At 41.3% G+C, this 22,892-nt stretch overlaps 1 protein-coding gene across 1 annotated transcript in view; it reads right to left on the bottom strand.

Annotated features, from left to right (window-relative positions):
- Window positions 1-1,298: 1,298 nt before the first annotated feature.
- LOC143286143 (alanine aminotransferase 1-like) overlaps window positions 1,299-22,892 on the bottom strand; it is a 26,839-nt gene continuing 5,245 nt past the window's right edge. The window contains exons 5-12 of the mRNA XM_076593745.1: window positions 20,908-21,024; window positions 19,229-19,358; window positions 17,954-18,033; window positions 16,757-16,890; window positions 14,123-14,297; window positions 11,790-11,945; window positions 10,005-10,117; window positions 1,299-5,144 (exon numbers count right to left, since the gene is read on the bottom strand). Coding sequence (XP_076449860.1) covers window positions 5,054-5,144; window positions 10,005-10,117; window positions 11,790-11,945; window positions 14,123-14,297; window positions 16,757-16,890; window positions 17,954-18,033; window positions 19,229-19,358; window positions 20,908-21,024 — 996 coding nt within the window. The 3' untranslated portion in view covers window positions 1,299-5,053. The remainder of the gene's footprint in view (window positions 5,145-10,004; window positions 10,118-11,789; window positions 11,946-14,122; window positions 14,298-16,756; window positions 16,891-17,953; window positions 18,034-19,228; window positions 19,359-20,907; window positions 21,025-22,892) is intronic.

The raw sequence follows: 22,892 nt of genomic DNA, 5'->3' as shown, positions 1-22,892 counted from the left end.
TCCTCGTGCTGATGGTAAGGCCGAAGTTCTTGCTGGCAGTGGCAAATTTGTCGACGCTGAGTTGCATGTCAGCTTCGGATCCAGCGTTGAGGGCACAATCATAAGCAAACAAAAAGTCTCTGATGGTGTCTGTCATGACCTTCGTGTTTGCTTGAAGCCTTCTGAGGTTAGCTTGCCATTTGTTCGGTACTTTAGGCCAATTCCAACATCACCATCTCTGAAGGCATCAGTAAGCATTGCAGAGAACATGAGGCTGAACAGTGTTGGAGCCAGGACGCAGCCTTGCTTGACACCATTTGTGACAGGAAAAGGAGCAGATGTTTCGCCATTGTCCTGGACTCGAGCCTGCATGCCTTCATGGAATTGGCTGACCAAGGAAATAAATTTCCGAGGGCATCCGTACTTGGCCACGATCTTCCACAGTCCCTCTCTACTCACGATGTCGAAGGCTTTAGTGAGGTCGACATAGGTGGAGAACAGAGCAGCATTTTGCTCCTGACATTTCTCTTGCAGCTGCCTTGCAGCAAACACCATGTCGGTGGTTCCGCGCTCTTTCCGGAATCCACATTGGCTCTCGGGCAAATGACCTTGGTCAAGGTGTGCTGTGAGGCGGTTTAGTAGGATCCTGGCAAGTATCTTGTCTGCGATGGAGAGCAAGGAAATGCCCCGATGGTTATCACAGGCTTGCCGGTTCCCCTTTCGCTTGTACAAGTGAATGGTAGATGCATCTTTGAAATCCTGGTGGATCGTCTCTTCTTTCCACATGAGTGAGTACAGCTGATGGAGCTTCTCAGTCAGCACAGTGCCTCCATCCTTGTAGACCTCTGCTGGTATGGAGTCTGAGCCAGGTGCTTTGCCACTGGATAGCAGACGGATTGCTTTCTAGGTCTCAAGAAGTGTTGGCGGATCGTCCAGTGCTTCGTTGATGGGGACTTGTGGGAGACGGTCTATGGCTTCATCACTTATGGAGGAAGGGCGATTTAAGACACTGTTGAAGTGCTTAGCCAAGCGTTCGAGAATTTTCTCCTTCTAAAAAGGTTAAGGAATTAACCTTGTCATTAAGAAGCATTGCACATAAGGAAAATGCAGCAGCACAATTGTTGGTGGGTGTTTACTATTTCAGGGAACCTGTCTTGTGTTGAAACTAACATGTATATGTCTCGTGGTTAATATGTACTAGTACTGAGCTGTCAACCATCCTTCCTACCACATATATTATTAACAATACAAAAAAATTGAATAAAGCAGACTTCAGAGCTGTTTATAACCACATCAATCCATAAAAACATTAGGCATACTGGCAGTTGTCATGAATTTATTGAGATTCAAGTTCACAACATCTGGTAAATTAATTGTATCAGAAACATGCTGATACTAAACTGGTGTGTAACATGTAGCAGTGATGCAAATTCTCATCAGTGAAAATCAAAACATAGTACTGAAAAATTATCAAACCATTTTTATATACTTTTGAGTTTTTTCTTGGTTAATCCTTGCAGGGCATTCAAATTATCAAGGTCACTGTTCATTTCACTGAAATAAACATAAGGCTCACCACTGTCCTATCAGCTGGAACCAAGAGGCCATGATGACCGTTGAAAGCATGTTAAAAGCAAAGCCATCTGTTAACCAAAGATCAAAGCCAAAAACAGACACAAACAGATCATTAGCATTTATTACAATACTTTTTAAAATCCATTGGATATTTAACTATACCATTTAACTTAAAACTGGGCCTTGAAAGAACCTGTATCATTTGTGTTATTCATTACTCAAGATGAAAACAAACTGAAAAACAAACACTAAAGTCAAATACTGGACAGATAAGAGAAAGGGTCAGTCACTGGCAAATAATACTGCTGAAAGGACCACTGGTGTCCATTCCCAAGTTCACAACCTCACGACTGAATACTTTAATGTTGAGAGTTTCGGCAGCACTGCATGTTTGTAAAGGGAGACTTTGGGAAAGATTAGATCAGTTGGAAAACCAGACGGCAGATTATGAAGACAGAAAAGAAAATGAGTACCCAGACCCAGAAAATCCATCATATTTAGTTGTATCAACAGAAAAAAGAAGCAGTCCACCCAGAAAATCTATAATAATATTTATTTGTTTCAGAAAGATTACCCCAGCGACACAGTGGGAGCAAAAGTCCAAAATTGTTCCTGCACGTATAAACTATGGACATATAGAAACCACTGCACCAAGAAAATCTATCATTTATATTTGTATCAAGAGAACAGCTACACTCAGAAAATATATGATAATATTTATTTGTTTCAGAAATATTACCCCAGCAAGGTTCCTAAACTGCTCCAGCACATACAAAGTGCATGTAATATTATCCTTTGAAATAACCAGTTAGGACTCCAAAGGCCACACTTAAATGTAGAAACTGAACAAAAGTTTTTTACACACACGCCTCACAGTTCCTGGGAAAAAAAAAGTTTTCATAAGCTGCTCCTGTGCAGTAAAAGTATGATCACAGTGAAGGTCTTTTAGAAAAAGAATAATTCTTTTTTTTTTTTTTTTTTTTTTTTTTTTTAGTCGTATCCACATTCACAATAACTTAATTTTTTTTTTTACTTTTCTGTGCCCACAAATCTTAGGAGTTCCAAACATGGTAATCTTTCATTAAGTTTATAAATAACTCACACGACAACAACAAAATCATCAGACAATTGAATGCTATATATGGCATTTTTACATGAAGTAACACTTGCAGATGTTTCGTTCAGTGCTAATATCTTTCTGCTTCCGTATACATGTATGCCTTTTCACCACAGAAGCAGTGCTTTACACCACCAGTTTATTTTAACCTCTGTACATGGACAAACACTACACAAATAAGCACCACACAAGGACAAACTAACAGCGCATTCAACACTTGCATTGTTCAAGTCCTAAAAATTTTGATCTTATTACAGCTGTTCAGCATTCACTCTTTACGATGTAACACAGATCTGAGCATCAAATGAAAACAACTGGAAATGTCTGGACAAGACCTTGAGCAATTCAAAATGATGATTTCAACAAATCTGTGGGGGGAAAAATTGAGACTAATTCAGTTTTATTAAGAACTCCCAAGAAAAATATGCAATATATGGTAAACTGGTCAAATGTCAGTTTTCACAAAAGGCAAAATCAAGTCTTACAGTTATGTTGTTAACTGCGTTAAAAAAAAAAAAAGCAAACACCAAACCACACCTTGGCCTTTTAACACTGACAGCAGAACCACATATTTTCTGGGAAGAAAGCTTTGACAGTCCATATGGCCCACACGCATTAACAGTACATGAGTATTTTGGTTGGTTTAAAAATTCAGTCTGCCATCTAAATCTAACATTCATTCACTGACTTCTTGAACAAACAGTATGCTGTGGACCTATTACATTCCAGTAAAAACCTAGAAATGAGCAAATGTAAACAGATATCTGCTCCTGCTCACTGATTAAATATGACCTGGTTAATTCATTCACTGCCAAATTTCTGTGTGAAAAATGCTCCCCAGCACCAACTATATTAGATACAATGCTCTGAGTCACAGCCTTCAGTTCATGTCAAAATAACACAATAGACTTGTTCACTTCAAATTCTGTCAGGGGGCAAAAGTTAGTCATTGTTCTACAACAGTGAAACTGGCTGCAGCTGTCAAGCTTTGTTACAATGTGAAAAATTGTCTTATCAACATGACCCCTCGATGTCGACTAAAGCTGCCTATGGCAGTTCACTGTCTAGTCAACTAAAATTGCCTATGGCAGTGAAATGTGACCTGAACATTACCGAACACTCCAACAATTTCTCACATTTTCATTTTTCGCCCTTGCTAAATGAAAGGAGAAATCAGCACAAGAAAACTAACTACACTTTTCGTATCATCTGTCACCACTTTTCTCCAACCCCAACAGCTTGAATCAATGTGGCAGCTTTGTTTCTTCCCTCCATGCTCTGCCATGTTGAAAACATCTTTGTGGTGTGTGCAGCAAATCAGGACTCTTGAGAAATGTTTTACTTGTTCTGTCAATGTGTAAACCATGAATTCTAACAGGAGAGTGTTTTCATAATCAGTCTTGGCAACTGAAAATATAAGAAATCTAATGAAATCAGAAACAAATAGGGCCCACTTTATCATATAAGCAATACATGAGTAGCAAACAAAAAAAAATGTATGCATTTATTTCAGAAACACTGTCTTGTGTGACCTTGAAAATAAACTAATCTGCAGAGTATATGGCAGCTATTTTCACCGGCTATCTACTCCCATGGGGAACAACTCCCCTGTTCTAGGCAGAAAGAGGTGGTTCTTTGGAAACTACTGTCTACATGTATAAGCTTATTCCCCAATCTTCAACACATTCTACACCGTTTCCCTTATAATTTGGAGCTGTTTCTTATGCTAAAGACTTTGTAGTTGGCAACATGACGTCACAAGCCTGATGAAAAGGATAAAAACAGCCTTTGCTTGGTCAGTTTTTACACCAATACTGAACCTTTTTTTTTATAGAAAACACTCAGACAATCTTCGGACAGCACATTTTGTCTTACCCTATTATATTTCCTGATAAGTAAACCATTTCCACAAATGATATAGCCCCAATCTACTGTGAAAGCCCTATCCCAGGGCTTGATAGAATAAATAAGGCAGAATGCTGTCAGGCATGATCTAAAAACATGAAGTGGTTGTTTTTTTTCTTTGAAAGAAAATAATATGTTCTCTCATTTCAATACATTGCACATAAAAACGATAATGTGAGTACTTCTTAAATTATCTTTAATAAAAACAAAACAATTGTATTCTCATTTTTATCACACTGGACACAATAAGCTGAAATCAGTTCTCATAATCTCTGTGATATTTGCAAAAACAAATAGTTGGAAGAGTACTGATATGTACAATGACTACAAGCAAAGTTGACAGTGCAAGCAGACTGGTACACTACTCTCATCATGAGCAAACAGACAAGGAATGAAGGAACAATCTCCCTTAAAACTTTCCTGCAACATCACATGAAGTCAGTGTCAAATACTGCAGTGCAGTGCTGGGTCAGCCAGTTAGGAGTAGGTGTCCATGAAGCGGATGTGGAAGTCACGGAACCTGCCCAGCATCTCGCCCAGCTTCTCCACTGGAGGGAGAATGGTCGTCCTGTAAAAGAGAAGAGCGTTAAAAAAAGATAAGTGTTTCTGTATTTCTCTTCTCTGTTTCTTGCAATGCTGTGTGGTGGTGCAGCACAGTGTACATTGCAAGGTGTGAGGAACTGCACAATATTCATCCCTTGCATTATATATTATCATTCCTATTATCATAAACTCATTCAACCCTGCACCGCTGATCGCCGTTCTCCGCCTGAGCCAGATTAGCAGTCAGGCGAAGAAACCCGTTCACTTAACCCTTTCCCTGCCAGGAAAATAAGATTCCAGTGAAATCTACGAGGGTCATTCAATAAATAAGGTGAATTTTTCGGCATAAGGACTTCTAATACAGATAGAAGCTTATTTTTATTTTTATTTTTTTTCAACGTAGTCTCCCAGCACTGTCACACACTTTTCCCATCTGTGCACAAGCTTCCGTATTCCCTCAGCGTAAAAATCTTTGGACTGATGTCTCAGCCAGTCGCTCACAACACTTTTGACTTCATCGTCACTTTCAAACTTCGTGCCTCTCGTGAACGCTTTCAAGGGACCAAACAGGTGAAAGTCTGAAGGGGCAAGGTCTGGGCTGTAAGGGGGATGAGGGAGCTGTTCCCAGCCCAGCTCGTTGATGGTCTGCACCGTTCGGGCTGCTGTGTGAGGCCTTGCGTTGTCATGATGCAAGATGACTCCTTCTGACTGATGACCCCTGCGTTTGTTCTTTATGTCTTTCTTGACCTGCCTCAGCAGTTCACAGTAGTTGGCACTGTTGACAGTGCTTCCTTTCTCAAGGAATGAAATGGTGATTGGGTCTTGCATATCCCAAAAAACGGTGAGCATCACCTTCCTCGTGGACCGCTGGGACTTGAACTTCTTCTTCACTGGAGAGCCTACGTGCTTCCACTCCATGGACTGCCGTTTGGACTCAGGCTCATAGTGCCAAACCCATGTCTCGTCACATGTGACCACCTTCTTCAGAAACTCATCACCATCCTTCTCATAGCGGCAGAGACACTGCTGGGACAACTCGACCCTCCTCTGTTTGTGCTCTGGAGTAAGCATCTTTGGCACCCACCGGCAGCTGACCTTCGAGTAGCCAAGGTCATCATGGACAATTTTGTGTGCTGTCCCAACAGATAAGCTCAAAGTCCTTGCAATGTCATCCACTGTCACCCTTCTGTCAGACTGAATGAGGTCACTGACTGATTCGATCACCTCAGGAGACCTCACTTCTGTAGGCCTTCCAGGCCTGTCTTCCTCAACACTGCTCCGTCCTTCTTTAAACAATTTAGCCCACTTGTAGACATTTTTTCGGCTGAAACATGTGGCACCATACACAGTTGACATTCTCCTATGAGTTTCAACTGGTTTGCACCCTTCAGCAACCAAAAACTTGATAACTGACCGCTGTTCAATCCTGGAGCATGCTTCTTGGTCGGCCATCTTTGTTAATCGCCAAAACTCTCAAAGTTTTTTTTAATCTGCAAAACAAATTAAATCCATGTGAAAAAGAAGTAAAACAAAAAAAAAAGTAAGCTTCTATCTGTATTAGAAGTCCTTATACCGAAAAATTCACCTTATTTATTGAATGACCCTCGTATTTGCCAGGGTTTTTTTCACAAAAAACGGGTATAAATTTTCAAAAAATTCTGTGCTCTTTGTTATTGGAGAAAGACCCATAAAAGTATATATTTTCTGAAAGGTAAATGAATGAATAATACAAAACACATGATGTTTTCCCATTTTATATATTTTTAGTGAAATGCTGTTGTTTTGAAATCAGTGTTTTGTTTTTTTGTCGCATTTTCAACTTGTTCATTACAAACATTAGTCAGGTAATATGCTCTAAAATATATTTTCTGGACAAATGGATATCTGCACACACAAAATCATACTAGAACAACCACAATAAAATTTTTTTTAAAAGAGATAGACACACAATGCACTGTGCCTTCTCCAAGTGATAATATGGATGTGAGGCCATGCACCCTCAGTCTCCACCCCCCCTCCTCTTCACCCCTCTCACACGGTCACTTTATCCAGTTCTCATCAGACTGCGTTGGCTGAGTGGCAAGAAAATCGCTCACACTGTGTCCTGCTAATAATTCGGCCACTTTCTGTCATCTGCTACAGCACACAACCGGCATCACTCACTGATAGTCGTATCTTGGCCACTCTCTTGATTGCTCACTATGTTTTCTATCAAATCGTCCTAGAAGTGTTCATCACTGTCTTCTCCTTCGAATTTACGCTTCAATTCTTTCTAAGCATTAGCTAAAGAAAGCAATCTTGGTTGATTTAGTTCGCCACGATTGGATGTCTTGAGCACGGCGTCAGTCCGACATTTTGTTGAGCGAGGGAGGAAAGGAACCAGGCAAACAATGCGACAGTAACCCAACCAAAATGTTGAAATAAAGGACTGCCTCATGACGTAGATGGTGTTTCTAGTTATGAATAAAATCTAGAAAGATTCCCCAAGTTAAAGTGACCAGTTTGTTTGTCAACGAACTGAATGCAAACCACAGGAAAGCCAGGATATTTCGATGACGAGTTATCTTATCATTGTGGCAGCGAAGCATACATGCTTGCAAAGACAAGTTATCTCGTCATATAGGTGGCCTACAGGATGTAAATGAGCATACGTCAGGTGGAGGACCCTTTCTTCTCAACAATGTTTCACTAACTGGACTTCGTCGAGCGTGCCTGAAAAGTGGGTTTGTGTCAAGTGCAAAAATTACGTTGGAAACTTTGTTCAGCTGACACAGTGGTCCAGTCAATGGATTTACACAACTGTGCAGGCTGTGCAGATGATTATGTATGATAATAATGATGATAGATGCAAGTATCTTGTCTGATGACCGGTTGGAACTTTAAGGGGTGAAAACGACAGTGGTGAAACTGTCAGCAATGTTTAACGCTTTGTCCAGTCCATTTGTGCAATAAGACATCAATATTGAGCAGATGACACTGACAGTAAGAGTATAGAACTTTTGCGTAATTTGTGAAGAGGGGTGAGGAGAGTGGAGTGGTGCAAGACGATAGCTCAAGACCAAACAGAAAGTGTGGCAAATGGGCGTGTCCATGAGTTTAGTGAACTGTCTTTCACAGTGTTAAAGTGGCAGGAATTAAACAACAGGCAATTATCCACAAGCAGTGGACAGGATATTCATTATTTTATTTTTTCACTCTTTTTGTCACTGATGTGTTGGATGACTCCTTTGTAGAGCAGACAAACCAGATGTACAGCAGACACTTTCTTGGCTCAATTGCTGCAAGCAGCAGGAAGAAAGTATCATCAAAGAGCTACCCACTCCAAGTGTGGAATGCCCTTTGGTGTAAAAAAACAACACTTGACTGTTCAGTTTCTGATAACATGACTGACTTTTTATTTTGACAGAACCCTTGTTTGTCATTGTTGGGAAAGTTGTTCACTTACATGTTTGCAAGTGGTGTGACTGTTATCATAAATATATAACCTGTTTATTTTCTTCTACACGTATAACCTGACTATAAGCATGCTATTTCCAACTGTATTTTGTTTGTTTGCTTTTCAGATGTCATTCTATGGAGGTGGAATGGGACTTTTTGGTGCATGAAGATTATTAACATCACTTTTAAATGCTTGAAAGTTATCTACAATCAAAATAAATCAGAAAAACCACTCAGATTCAGATTCCATTTTAATTTTCTGCCACAAAAACATTTACTTCGCTTCTGTATCTTGTATAGTTTTTGTACTAGATTTTTTTTTTAAATTATTACCCCTCAATCCTCAAAATTCCCAGGCAAGGGAGAGCACTTTTCTTTAAATGAAATTCCCTGACACTGAACTGGTTAAACAGGTTTGTCAGCTCCCTATTATGCATTAAAATTAACTGGAGTTTAACTTCCCTCTTCACAAGCGTTAAGTTCTGCTCCAAAAATCTAGCGATTAGTGTTTTTTATCCAGTTTTCCGCACCAGTATGGCAAAATGTCAAAGGTTTGCTGTACAGGAAGTGCTCAATATAATTATGATGAACTCTGGCAGCAATTTCGACCCATATAATGACAATCTGACTTATATTTCATCCAATAGTTCTTGGGAAAGTGAAAGAGATGAAATTAGCGACCAGTCTGGACAAAGTGGTGGACATTTGAATCAAGAAGATAACCCACAACCTTCAACATCGACAGGTCCTCAAGTTACAAGTAAAATAATGCCTCCCTTGTCTTGAGACTTCGGCAACTTGTGTCAAAATTATATTTCAATCACTATCTGAAGTTGAGTAGCTATTGGTTGAGCAATTGCTATAAATTTGTGCCTGAAGTGGTTAAGCACCACTGATGCAGCTGGACCAAAACATGCCAGGCTGGGAAAGCTGCACAGGCAGATCATAAAGGGCTGAAAGGGTTAATATTATTGATATCATTATTATCAAGACAGGCACAATAGCCAAGTGATTAAAGCCTTGGAATTTCAATCTGAGGGTCTTGGTTTTGAATCTGGGTAACGGTGCCTGGTGGGTAAAGGGTGGATATTTTTCCGATCTCCCAGGTCAACATACGTGCAGACCTGCTTGTGCCTGAATCCCCTTCGTGTTTACATGCAGGCAGAAGATCAAATACGCTCATTAAAGATCCTATTATCCATGTTGGCATTCGGTGGGTTATGGAAACAAGAACATGCCCAGCATGCACACCCCCGAAAACAGAGTATGGCTGCCTACACAGCGGGGTAAAAACAGTCATACAATTAAAAGCCCACTCGTGTACATTCAAGTGAATGTGGGAGTTGCAGCCCACAAAGAAGAAGAAGATTGTCAATATTATCATTATTACATTAATATTACCCAAATTTACATTCTGACTGAAGACAATGCAGCTCTTCCATCTTACCTGAAGTGCCAGGTCCCTTCCACCTGGCCGAACCCACTGCCTGGCACCACACAGATCCCTGTCTCCTCCAGCAGGTTGTAGCAGTAGAAAGCGTCAGGGGCCTGTCCTTTGTCCTGAACAGTGAACAGCAATCCATCCATGAAACACAAATCATTACCTGTCAGCCGCTACACTGGGAAAGAAATTCGATGTTTACCACCATAAAAACAAACAGGAGGTGAGAAAAAAAAACCTCTCTCTTTCTCTCTCTCTCAATACACACACACACACACACATATGTATGTATATATACACATGCCCATGTACAGATACACACACAACAAATCACAAATGACATTGTCCAATGCAATTTAACCTCCTTGGCAAATTTATTAGATTCAGATCTGACTTTTCCTTTCATGACTCATACAATTTCTGTGTGTTTCAGCATTTGTGCATGTCTATGATCTGGCGCGTGTGCAAGCATGCATGTCCAAATACCGAGTGCACACAAGACAGCATGTGTGTGCTTATAAGACAGCATGTGTGGGTGGGTGTGCATACATGGAACAAGCTGGTGTCAACTGTCTGGGCCAAGTTTCAACACTGTTCACCACACGCTCAGTGAGAATTACAAATGTAACAACTGTTTCTCTAACCATCTGACTCAGAACTCGGGTCAACAAACACACCAGTAATCTTCAGCACCATTTCAAATGATGTGTCAACGTCTCCCAAGATCACACAATACTGAAGTAACTGCCTAATGGCCCTGTTCATGCACAGCCACAAACATGATGCCTCTCCCCTGCTATCACCACTTTGGGAAAGTTGGTTGATTTTTTTAGTTCTTTGGGACTGAGAATTTTTTTTTTTTTAAGGGATTGGGAAGGGCTGACATTGTTCTTCCGATGGCTCATCTGGAATACCTTCCTGTGTTTTTCTGCTCTGGGTTGCAAAAACTATCTAAGCTCTAGGCAGAGATGAGTCTACTTACAGCTGAGAATTTTCCCGAAGTCTGAATTTTCCCACCCTAAGCAAATTCGGTGCAGCTAAGATTGCAGTTGCAACCCAGTCCTGATACTGTATTGTAGTGTGTTGTGTTGTGTTGTGTTACTTTACTGTATCACTTTTTTGTCACTACAGATTTCACTGTGTGAAATATGGGCTGCTCTCCCCAAGAACAGTGTGTTGCCCACCCTCCACCCCTACTTCCTTTTTTTTCTGTTTGCGAGTGTATTTGGATTTTTATACCTGATTCTGCACAGGGACAATCCCTCTGTTGCCATCTGTTCTTTTCCGTGTACTATGTGCATGCTCCAAATGGGACCTTAGTTTATCATAATCTCATCCGAAAAACTAGCACTCACATCACCACTCAGGTGGCAGGATGGTTAAGACACTCGTCTGCCAATACAGAGTCTGTGGAGGACAGGGTTCGAATCCCACTCACGCCCTTTCTCCCAAGTTTGACTGGAAAATCGAACCGAGAATCTAGTCATTTGGATAAGACAATAAACTGAGGTCCCGTGTGCAGCACGCACTTGACGCTCTGAAAAAGAACCCATGGCAATGAGATTGTTGCCCTCTGGCAAAATTCTGTAGAAGAAATTCACTCTGACAGGTACACAAATATATATGGATGCACTCAAGGCCTGACGAAGCGCGCTGGGTTATGCTGTTGGTCAAGCATCTGCCTGTCTGATGTGGTATAGCGTATATGGAATTGTCCGATAGCAGTGATGCCTCCATGAGAAATTGAAACTGAAACTGAAACTATTATGTGTGTATGCTGCAAGAGGTTACCTTGGCTGCCTGGATGGCTTTCTTGGGTAGCTCAATGCTGGGGAAGGCATACATGGCTCCCTGCACCGTGTTGCACGAGATGCCTGGGATGGAGTTGAACGTCTCTGTCACCATCTTGGCTTTCTCCGCCAGCTGGCCCAGCACCATCTCACGCTCCTGCACGCACACACGCACACACACACACAGCCACCACCGGCCCCATCACAAAACATGATTTTCAGCCATATATTTGCTGATACATTTTTCACTTCCAAGTCTCACTCCTGTTTTACAAGAAGTTCCCATCAGATCTGACGTCTTAAACTTAAAGGAATAGTTTCATGTATTCTGTTCCATGGCTTAACAGTGTATCCCATTAACAGGGCTCCCACTGAGGAAAATTAAAAAAAACACACCTTGATTGTGCAAGCTGACACAAATCAGAGCACATTTATAGCACTTAACCGCCGTTATCTGTAGCACTTTACTGCCATTATGATCAATCTGCAATTCACAGAGCACCTCCAATCTTACGTCTACAGGGATTAAAAAGGCATCGATACATACCAGCACATCTCAGTTTTCATCTTCACAGCTCCAGCAGTGTCTCATGAACAATATTCCCAGTTATCAATCTAAACAAATATGACTTACTCAGTCCAGTTGCTCTTGCAGCTGTCATTTGCTTCCAGATTTTTGTCAGCACTTAAATTTTGCATCCCAGTTGTTTGTTTTTTCACTGAATCTTGTTTTGTGTGTTCAATTTCATTTTTTCTTTTCGCACAAATCAGTGAATTCCTGGAAAAGTGGAAGCCTTACTTTAAAGTTCAAAGGTTCTGAGCAAGTTTCAGATAATTTCTGTTCATATGCTGTGCATGTCACATGTATTTTTCATGTCACCAGTTGGTAAAAGTGAAATGCATTTCCTGGGACTGTTATGTGAAAGAGGCATGTAACCAACAATCATGGAACAAGTTTGTGCTGTGTCAAAACAAAAATCACATCACACTGATACAGTGACTGATACAGTAAAACAGTAGAAATCATGGAACAAGCTACTGTGCTGTTGTGAAACAACACCACTTACACCCTGTGCTATACAGTGAGACAGGAGCAATCATGAAGCAAGCTATTGTGCTGTACTGAGGCAACAATCACCTCACACTGATAAACTGACTGATACAGTAAAACAGTACAATCACTGAACAAGCTACTGTGCTGTAGTGAAGCAACAATTACCTCACACTGTGTGCTGTACAGTGAAACAGCAGCCACTCCCTACCCTCTTGAACTGATCATAGGAGGGTTCACACTGTGTGCTGTACAGTGAAACAGCAGCCACTCCCTACCCTCTTGAACTGATCATAGGAGGGTTCACACTGTGTGCTGTACAGTGAAACAGCAGCCACTCCCTACCTTCTTGAACTGATCATAGGAGGGTTCACACTGTGTGCTGTACAGTGAAACAGCAGCCACTCCCTACCCTCTTGAACTGATCACAGGAGGGTTCACACTGTGTGCTGTACAATGAAACAGCAGCCACTCCCTACCTTCTTGAACTGATCACAGGAGGGTTCACACTGTGTGTTGTACAGTGAAACAACAGCCACTCCCTACCCTCTTGAACTGATCATAGGAGGGTTCACACTGTGTGCTGTACAGTGAAACAGCAGCCACTCCCTACCTACTTGAACTGATCATAGGAGGGTTCACACTGTGTGCTGTACAATGAAACAGCAGCCACTCCCTACCCTCTTGAACTGATCACAGGAGGGTTCACACTGTGTGCTGTACAATGAAACAGCAGCCACTTCCTACCTTCTTGAACTGATCATAGGAGGGTTCACACTGTGTGCTGTACAATGAAACAGCAGCCACTCCCTACCTTCTTGAACTGATCATAGGAGGGTTCACACTGTGTGCTGTACAATGAAACAGCAGCCACTCCCTACCCTCTTGAACTGATCACAGGAGGGTTCACACTGTGTGCTGTACAATGAAACAGCAGCCACTCCCTACCTTCTTGAACTGATCACAGGGGGGTTCACACTGTGTGCTGTACAGTGAAACAGCAGCCACTCCCTACCCTCTTGAACTGATCATAGGAGGGATCACACTGTGTGCTGTACAGTGAAACAGCAGCCACTCCCTACCTACTTGAACTGATCACAGGGGGGTTCACACTGTGTGCTGTACAGTGAAACAGCAGCCACTCCGTACCCTCTTGAACTCATCACAGAAGGGTTCACACTGTGTGTTGTACAGTGAAACAGCAGCCACTCCCTACCTACTTGAACTGATCACAGGGGGGTTCACACTGTGTGTTGTACAATGAAACAGCAGCCACTCCCTACCTTCTTGAACTGATCATAGGACGGCTCCCCTGGCCTGGGAGGGTTGACTACCACGTCCATCACCGCCTGTCCCGACACAGAGGAGCACAGTTTTGCTGAAATCGACTTCACCAGCATGGCCTTCACCCCTGGGTCCAAGTTGATCACCTCGGTATAGCCCCCTCGAAAACCACACCTGCAACACGTTTGTTGGCAACCAGATACATGGAAAGTTCTCATGAAACCAAGAAATACAAACCCACACTCACATACACATATGCAAACTGAACAAAAAAGTGACCTTCAAGTGTACAGTGTTACAAACTATTAACTGGGGAACAGGACACACAGTCAGCTTTCAGTCATTTTGAAGATTTTGCATGAAAGCCTTGATATTTTTAATCAAGTTGTTTTCTTCACTTACGGAGCAGTTAAAACCATAACATTCCAGGAAATTGTTCAGAGAAACATCCCATAGGTCCATGTCCACAAAGCAGATTGTATTTCAGCACAAATAGTAATTGCTTTCAGTCCTTGTAGTATTTGTGTGCATGCATGTGTGTATGCAAGTGCATGTATGTGTGTGCGCGTGTGTGTGCATGCGTGCGTGTGTGTGTGTGTGTGCATGTGAGAGAGTTGGGAGATGGTGGCATGGAGTGGGAGATGATAGTATGCTAAGAATTAAAAGAACTGTCTTGTGACAATACTTATAATGAAGAACAACTCGAGGAAAGTTGTTTTCTAAAGCAGCAATGTGAAATTAAAATAACACTCTAGGCTGACTTGAGGATAACCATGACAATGCCCCTTTATGCATTTAGCTGTGAAATTTTAAACTATTTTCTATTTGGATTTTTTAAATGATCTGAATTATAGCGAAGACAACACAAGAATATGGAAAAGATCATCTTTTCATTTTCCTTCCCTGAAAAATTAATCACTGACTAAGAAAAATTCTTAATTAGAAAATCTATGACACATTCATTGTTAAAGATTTGGTATGAAATTTGCAAGACTGGCAAAATAAACAGGTAAAAACTATGAAGTTTTTCTTTACACACACACACAGAGAGAGAGAGAGAGAGAGAGAGAAAGGCATGGCTCTTCAATTATCAAGAAAATTAAACTTTCCCCACCTTATACTGTCTCTACATCCCCTGTCTCCTACACATTCACTCCCCCATGTATCCTACACACTCACTCCCCCATGTATTCTACACACTCACTCTCCCATGTATCCTACAGACACATTCTCTCATGTATCCCAGACACTCACTCTCCCATGTATCCTACACACTCACTCTCCTGTGTATCCTCTCACTCTCCGGAGTATCCTACAGACTCACTCTCCTATGTATCCTATACACTCATTCTCCCATGTATTTGTCGTAAATTGCAGGGGAGAAAGACAACCACAGGCTGTCAGAAGTTGTATTCTTGTGCCTAAATTGAATCATTTATTTCTCATTTTATTTCTGCTCTGCACATTCACTCTCCCATGTATCCTGCTGACTCATTCTCCTGTGTATCCTGCACACACTCTCCCATGAATCCTACAGACTCACTCTCCCATGTATCCTGCTGACTCATTCTCCTATGTATCCTGCACACACTCTCCCATGAATCCTACAGACTCACTCTCCCATGTATCCTGCTGACTCATTCTCCTGTGTATCCTGCACACACTCTCCCATGAATCCTACAGACTCACTCTCCCATGTATCCTACAAACCTTTCCTATTAATCCCACACTCACTCTCATGTATCCCAGACTCACTCCCCCTGTATCCCACAGGCACTATCCCATGTATCCCACAGACTCACTCTCCCATGTATCCTACACACTCAATCTCATGTATCCCAGACTCACTCCCCCTGTATCCCACAGGCACTATCCTATGTATCCCACACTCACTCTCCCATGTATCCTACACACTCACTCTCATGTTTCCTACACACTCACTCCCCCTGTATCCCAGACTCACTCCCCCTGTATCCCACAGACACTCCCCCATGTATCCCAGACTCGCTCTCCCATGTATCCTACACACTCAATCTCATGTATCCCAGACTCACTCCCCCTGTATCCCACGGACACTCTCCCATGTATCCCAGACTCACTCCCCCTGTATCCCACAGACACTCCCCCATGTATCCCAGACTCGCTCTCCCATGTATCCTACACACTCAATCTCATGTATCCCAGACTCACTCCCCCTGTATCCCACGGACACTCTCCCATGTATCCCAGACTCACTCTCCCATGTATCCTACACACTCACTCTCATGTATCCCAGACTCACTCCTCCAGTATCCTACAGACACTCTCCCATGTATCCTACACACTCACTTTCCCTTGTATCCCACAGACTCACTTTCCCATGTATCCTGTACACTCACTCTCATGTATCCCAGACTCACTCCTCCAGTATCCTACAGACACTCTCCCATGTATCCTACACACTCACTTTCCCTTGTATCCCACAGACTCACTTTCCCATGTATCCTGCACACTCACTCTCATGAATCCCAGACTCACTCCCCCTGTATCCGACAGACACTCTCCCATGTATCCCACAGACACTCTCCCATGTATCCTACACACTCACTCTCATGAATCCCAGACTCACTCCCCCATGTATCCCACAGACTCACTCTCCCATATATCCCTTGGAGGTGGACATGAATGAGGCCAGTTCCAGGGAACTGTAGTCTGGCCCCATCTCCATGAGAACCTTCTTGAAGGAGTGGAACTTGCAGCCACTGGCGTACACATTGTGCTGATACACCTGCACCAACACAAATGCTGCCAGCTGGTAAATGAGTATCATCAACATGCCAATGCTCAAAAAGATAAACTAATGATAAAGAAATATAATAATAATAATGATAAGAAGAAAAGAATTTTCAAAAACAAACATAGCTCAGAAATATACAAGTACTGTCAACAATAAACTAAATGCTACAATTTCTATAAATGAAATAATATTAAAAATAAAAAAAATTCAGCACTATGAATATAACAATGTAGCAGGCAGTATAAATTAATATACAAAAACATGTGGGACAGATTATCAGATTTTTCAGTGAAACAGCTTTTAAAGAAACAAAGAAGACGTACAGAATAAATAATATTTCTCAGAATGATTGTACACATGATTAACACAAGCAATAATTCATTACACACATAACAACACACACACACACACACACACACAAAGATGTCTTAGCATACACATGTACTCTGGGTCACCTGTTGCTCCCATAATATTAGTCCTAAGAGATTCACTACTTTTTCTTGTTCTTTTGTTGGAATACAAAAACAAAAACAAAACACACACAAAAATCAATAATAACTATGGTGTCAAACTTCCAGCAAAGGCAGATTTCTCTGCACAGACTTTGAACTGCTCTTCCTGATGAGAAGAGTGCATTGCCATAATTCAGTGTCTTCATTTTCATTTTCGTTTCCTTTTTTTTCTGTGTTCATTTGCATGTGTTCTTATATATGTGGATTTTTTTTTTTTTTTCGTTATTTTTCCTTCTTTTTTCTTTTCTTTTTTAACATACAACATAAATGAAAAGAAGGACCTATTTAACAATCGGTTGACACACATCACATAATAATAATGAAAAAAAGTCAATAGTTATTCTCAAAACGATGAGAACATCCTATACATATCAGAAATCATACGTCTCTGCAGTCAATCTAGCCAGCTGGGTGTTTTCCAATGACTGAATTTTTCATACAGAAAGAAGTACTTGAACATGTTTATGACACCAAAAAACACAAGAATGATTCACCAAACATAATTAAAGTTCAAGCAGAATAAAAATGGGTGTATAAGTTACCTCATCAGCCATAAGCACCAGATTATTGTCTTTGGCAAAGCGAATAATATCCTGAATGTTTTCCTTTGTCAGAACTTGTCCTGAAAGAAAATACACAATGGCATAAATTCACAGCTGTTTTTTCTTTTCTTTTTTGTTACAGCAGTAATTCAGTCATTTCAAATAATTCCAACAAAACAAAAATCACAATACAACACATTTGTTATGCTTTTAGCTTTTCTTCTTTTTTTTCAATCAATGATGTATGATCAACAAATATGCATTCTCTTGGCCAATTTTCATTTATCTGAATTGAAAGTGCAGATAAATAACAGCGAATGAAAGATGATGCGTGTGCTTGCATGTGTGCCTGATCCAAATACAAATCATATACCTTTTTGTACTTCTGTGAGAAAGAGCTAAAAAAAGAAGCCACTCACACACTTTCTCTTTCCAGAAAGCAGTGTAAAAGTGATAGCCATTGATAGTGACAGGAGCTGGTAGTGAGAGGCAGTGATAGACACTGGTACTGGACATGCACTCTGTACATCCACACAGCACTGTCAACTGAACGGAGATGATGTACATTGTATGGCCACAGTGCAGGCTGATGATAAAATGGTTCTAAACATTGCTCCTAACCGGACATGATCCATTCAAAGTTTGAGCATGAATTTATACAGCATGAATATATGCATGTGAATAGCCCAATTTGTTACCCATAAATCCACCATTCAACCATCTACAATGCAGAGAAAACAACGCTGAAAAAAAATGTTTGCATAAATCTTCTGTTCTTTCCTTGTCTCTCTAGAAAGAAATTTAAATCAAATTTCTGTAAAATCAATCGATCGGTCAGCCAACAAATCAACTGATCAAACCATCAACCAAGTAATCACTACAATGACAAACCTAACCAAAAGGTATGCAGGTACAGACAACACCATTGATCAACTCAATGGAAAATATCTTTGAATGATATTAAGCATACATGTGCAAATATGACATGCAACAAACTGAATGTCTGGCATGCATAAATACAACTATGTGTCATGAAAGGTGGGAGGGGAATGCTAAACATTTTGCAAGTCAGTTGTAATTTTTCAAAATCAATCTTGTTTGTTTTTAATGTGTATGTGTATGTCTCGTTTTTCTTATTTTTTCTTCCTCTCTTTGTGTAATTTTTTTTCTTTCCTTTCTTATGTTTGTATTTCAAAATAAATAAAAAATGATTTATAACACATACACATACACACACACACACACATACACACACTGACACACACAAACCCTGACCAGTTGGGTTTCCTGGGTTGATGATGACGATGGCACGGGGCTGGCAGTGTGGCTGAGCTTCCTTGAGGGCTCTGTGAAGTTCCTCCATGTCCAGTGACCAGTTCTTGTCCTCGTTCAGGTAGTACCCAATCTACCCCATCACAATCATAATCATCTTAACTTTTTAACGAGAAATTTCAATTCTCTTTCTTGCTCTCCCTTCCCACATTCACACACACAAACACACACACACACTCACATATTCTTGCTAACATGCAGATCTAACCATCTCAGACACACATAATCAGGTCTCATCTCTCCTCCCCCCCACCCGGCCCCCCCCCACCCTCACCTCTTCTCTCTCTCTTTTACACACACACTTATGCACCTTTTGGATATATGATAAGCCTATATGTAATAACAGCCGTGGTGAAGTAAATGGTGAGCGTCATGGACTGATACCAGGGAGGACACAGGTTCAATTTCAAGCGGAGGTGGGGGGTTTTCAGCCCATGACTGGCTCCTACCCAGAATTGAGTGTGCTATGGGCTTAATTAGGAAGACTGGGACCACACGGTCGAGTATCATCCACTTCATGGATGCGTCTTTGAGTGTGTTGCTCTAATTTCCTGACCAACACTGCAAGTGTCTTATCTCCTGGGCTTGGTTAACACCAGGATATCAATATGACATGAAGCACAGAGTACAGCCTTGTCGTGTCATCCCAAACCTACATGGACCTCCATAGCAGTAGCATCCTCATCCTCCTCTTTCATCATCAATATTAAAAAAGTCCAAAATCATAATTTTTTATGGCCTTTCATGCCTTGCTCTCATGATGACCTCAGTTTCGATACCCCTCCACTTCTGTGCTTGGGGTGAGTCCTGTTGGGGTCTTCAGTGTCAGCAGATTCATGGGGGTCTGTCATTGGAGTGACAAGGTGGTGGTCTCCACTCTGGGTGGGACACTCATTCAGTTTGGCTCTGTGACTAAGCCATCATTGTCATCAGTTGGGGACTTAGTAAGTGGTGTACTAAGTACATTAAATCAGAACAGATACTACTGAAAGCCACCAAAGTGACTCAGCAGCAATGCAGGGTCTCCACTGGTGTGTGGCTTCCTAGTGACCTGACATCAGTGGTTCCATGTGGACTGCCGATGCTGGGACTGTGGCAAACAAACCCATGTGTGGCCGTGTATGGGGCACTGGGAATGAGTGGTGTGGGAGTAATGCCACGGAAATGGTGCAGATGATGGGTCAAAAAAAAAAAAAAGACTATGTTATTAAGAACATTATGTCAAACAGAACAAGCCACAGCTGGACAGCAAAAATAATCAACAACTTTCAAGTATAAAACATGATACAAACATCACCTATGTTTCCACAAAGTGCTTCAAGGTAACAATGTGTGTGCTGCACGGAAATCCAAACTTTTCTGTCAACACTGGTGTCAGTTGGGCCCATGTATGTTGGTTAACACAGTTTCCACCTAGATTAACTGTTATCTCACACACACACACACACACACACACACACATAAACACACACACACACACACACACTGCATTTACCATGAGACACACACATAGTGCATTTACCATGAGAGATAAAATAATGTAGCTGCCCTTTTGGAGGAGTATAACTTTCTGACAAAACACTCTACACTAAAACCAAGGAAGGACAGCACAAGGAACTGACAGGGTAAGCATTGTACTCAGCGATGGTGGCCGTGTACAAGGGATACTGTGGAATGGGGATCAGAACTCCGGCTCTCTTGTCTCCCCCTTCCCCTGTCATCGCCAGTTTCATGATGCTCTGCACAAATTTGCACAATGGTTAAGGTTAAATGTCCCTTATCATTTTACAGCCATCATGGGAAGTGTATTCATACCCACATGCGTCTGGGGCCCAGCACAGGAAGAAGGTGGAACCCAGTCCTCACCTGCTGTTTTAACCTTCCCCAGATGAAGTGAGGTACCCATTTCCACCTGGGTGGAGTGAGGAAAATTGTAGTTAAATGCCTGTCCCAGGGACACAGCATCATGCCATAATCAGGCATCAAACTCTGATCACTGGTGACCACTGGATCAGAAGTCCGACACCTAACTGATTCTGTCACTGTCAGCAGTACAGATATAGGTCTTTGTTGCTTACAGGCCAGCAAACCAAACAGGGCCATATCAGAACAGAAAAACTGTAAATACTGATACATGGAAAACAAATCCCTATCCATAAGAAAACTGGAACAGAAAATTAGGCAAAAGTACAGTCATGTTCATGCACATAAGCCTGGGACTGGTTTCCATGAGTTGTTGTTCTTTGCCAGGGGATTAACTCACTGAGCCTACGCCCGCATCAAAATTCATCTCATTGGTTCAGTTTTCACGTTCATACATATTCATAAACCACAAAGAAATGGAACTAACTCCCAAGAAGGAAAACAGTTTATTTTGTGCAGTTCTTTTTCCACATCAGTATGACATGGAAGTTTGCTGAGGCTGTTAACTCCCCAGGGTTGAATGGGTTAAAAATACTCTGCCAGAATATAAACATAATCAGACATAACACACAAAATTAAAGATACTAACAGGCATACAAAATACAAGAAAACCAAAGCCAACTATCCTATGTGCAAAAAAGAATAAAACATAGTAAGAATGCTCAATAATGTGGAGTGATGGCCTTGAGGTAACGCGTCTGCCTAGGAAGCAAGAGAATCTGAGCGCGCTGGTTCGAATCATGGCTCAGCCACCGATATTTTCTCCCCTTCCACTAGACCTTGAGTGGTGGTCTGGACACTAGTCATTCGGATAAGACGATAAACCGAGGTCCCATGTGCAGCATGCACTCAGCGCACATAAAAGAACCCATGGCAACAAAAGGGTTGTTCCTGGCAAAATTCTGTAGAAAAATACACTTCGACAGGGAAAACAAATAAAACTGCATGCAGGAAAAAATACAAAAAATGGGTGCAACTGTAGTGTAGCTACGTGCTCTCCCTGAGGAGAGCTGCCCGAATTTCAAAGAGAGAAATCTGTTGTGATAAAAAAAAGAAATACAAATACAAATAATCAAGTTGAAAAAAGGGGAAAGAAATATTGGAGGCTTTAAAAGAAAATAGAAAGGTGAATGGACCAACAAGGCAGAAAATGAAGTGGCGACAAAAAGAAAAAGCCAGAAACAAAGACAGCCATAGATATGAGTAAATTTCCAGCAAAGAATTCTGTTTATACTGATAGAGACCCTGGAAGCCCACAAGAAGGGGGCAGTATGGGGAACAGTATGGAATGACAACTATAAAATGAGAAATGGTAAGGTGGTGAAACACTAATAATACTGAAAGGGATGCTGACAATTTTAAAAGTGATGCGACATGCACTGTATTTTCAACTCTACACCATATTATATATCACAGACCTCAGTTCTGTAATAAAGGTGAAAATCTAGACAAATAATATCTTTTATACAGGGTTTAGGTTTTGTGTTGGTCATCGGTCACTGACGCATACAATTTTGAAACAACTCATCAATCTGGCAACCAGTCGGTCACTTTACTCATTGCTTTTTCATAAAACTGGTCATGCTAAAACTTTCTTCTTCTTTTTTTTTCTTTTTTTTTCTTTTTTAGATTTCTCTTACTCTCCAGCAAAATACGCAGTTCCAGTTTCGAACTCTGAAAAATA

The sequence above is a fragment of the Babylonia areolata genome, chromosome 9 (assembly GCF_041734735.1).
Source record: "Babylonia areolata isolate BAREFJ2019XMU chromosome 9, ASM4173473v1, whole genome shotgun sequence".
Classification (NCBI taxonomy): Eukaryota; Metazoa; Mollusca; class Gastropoda; order Neogastropoda; family Buccinidae; genus Babylonia; species Babylonia areolata.
Note: the sequence above shows the minus strand (reverse complement) of the source record. Positions and strands in the feature narration are given on the sequence as shown.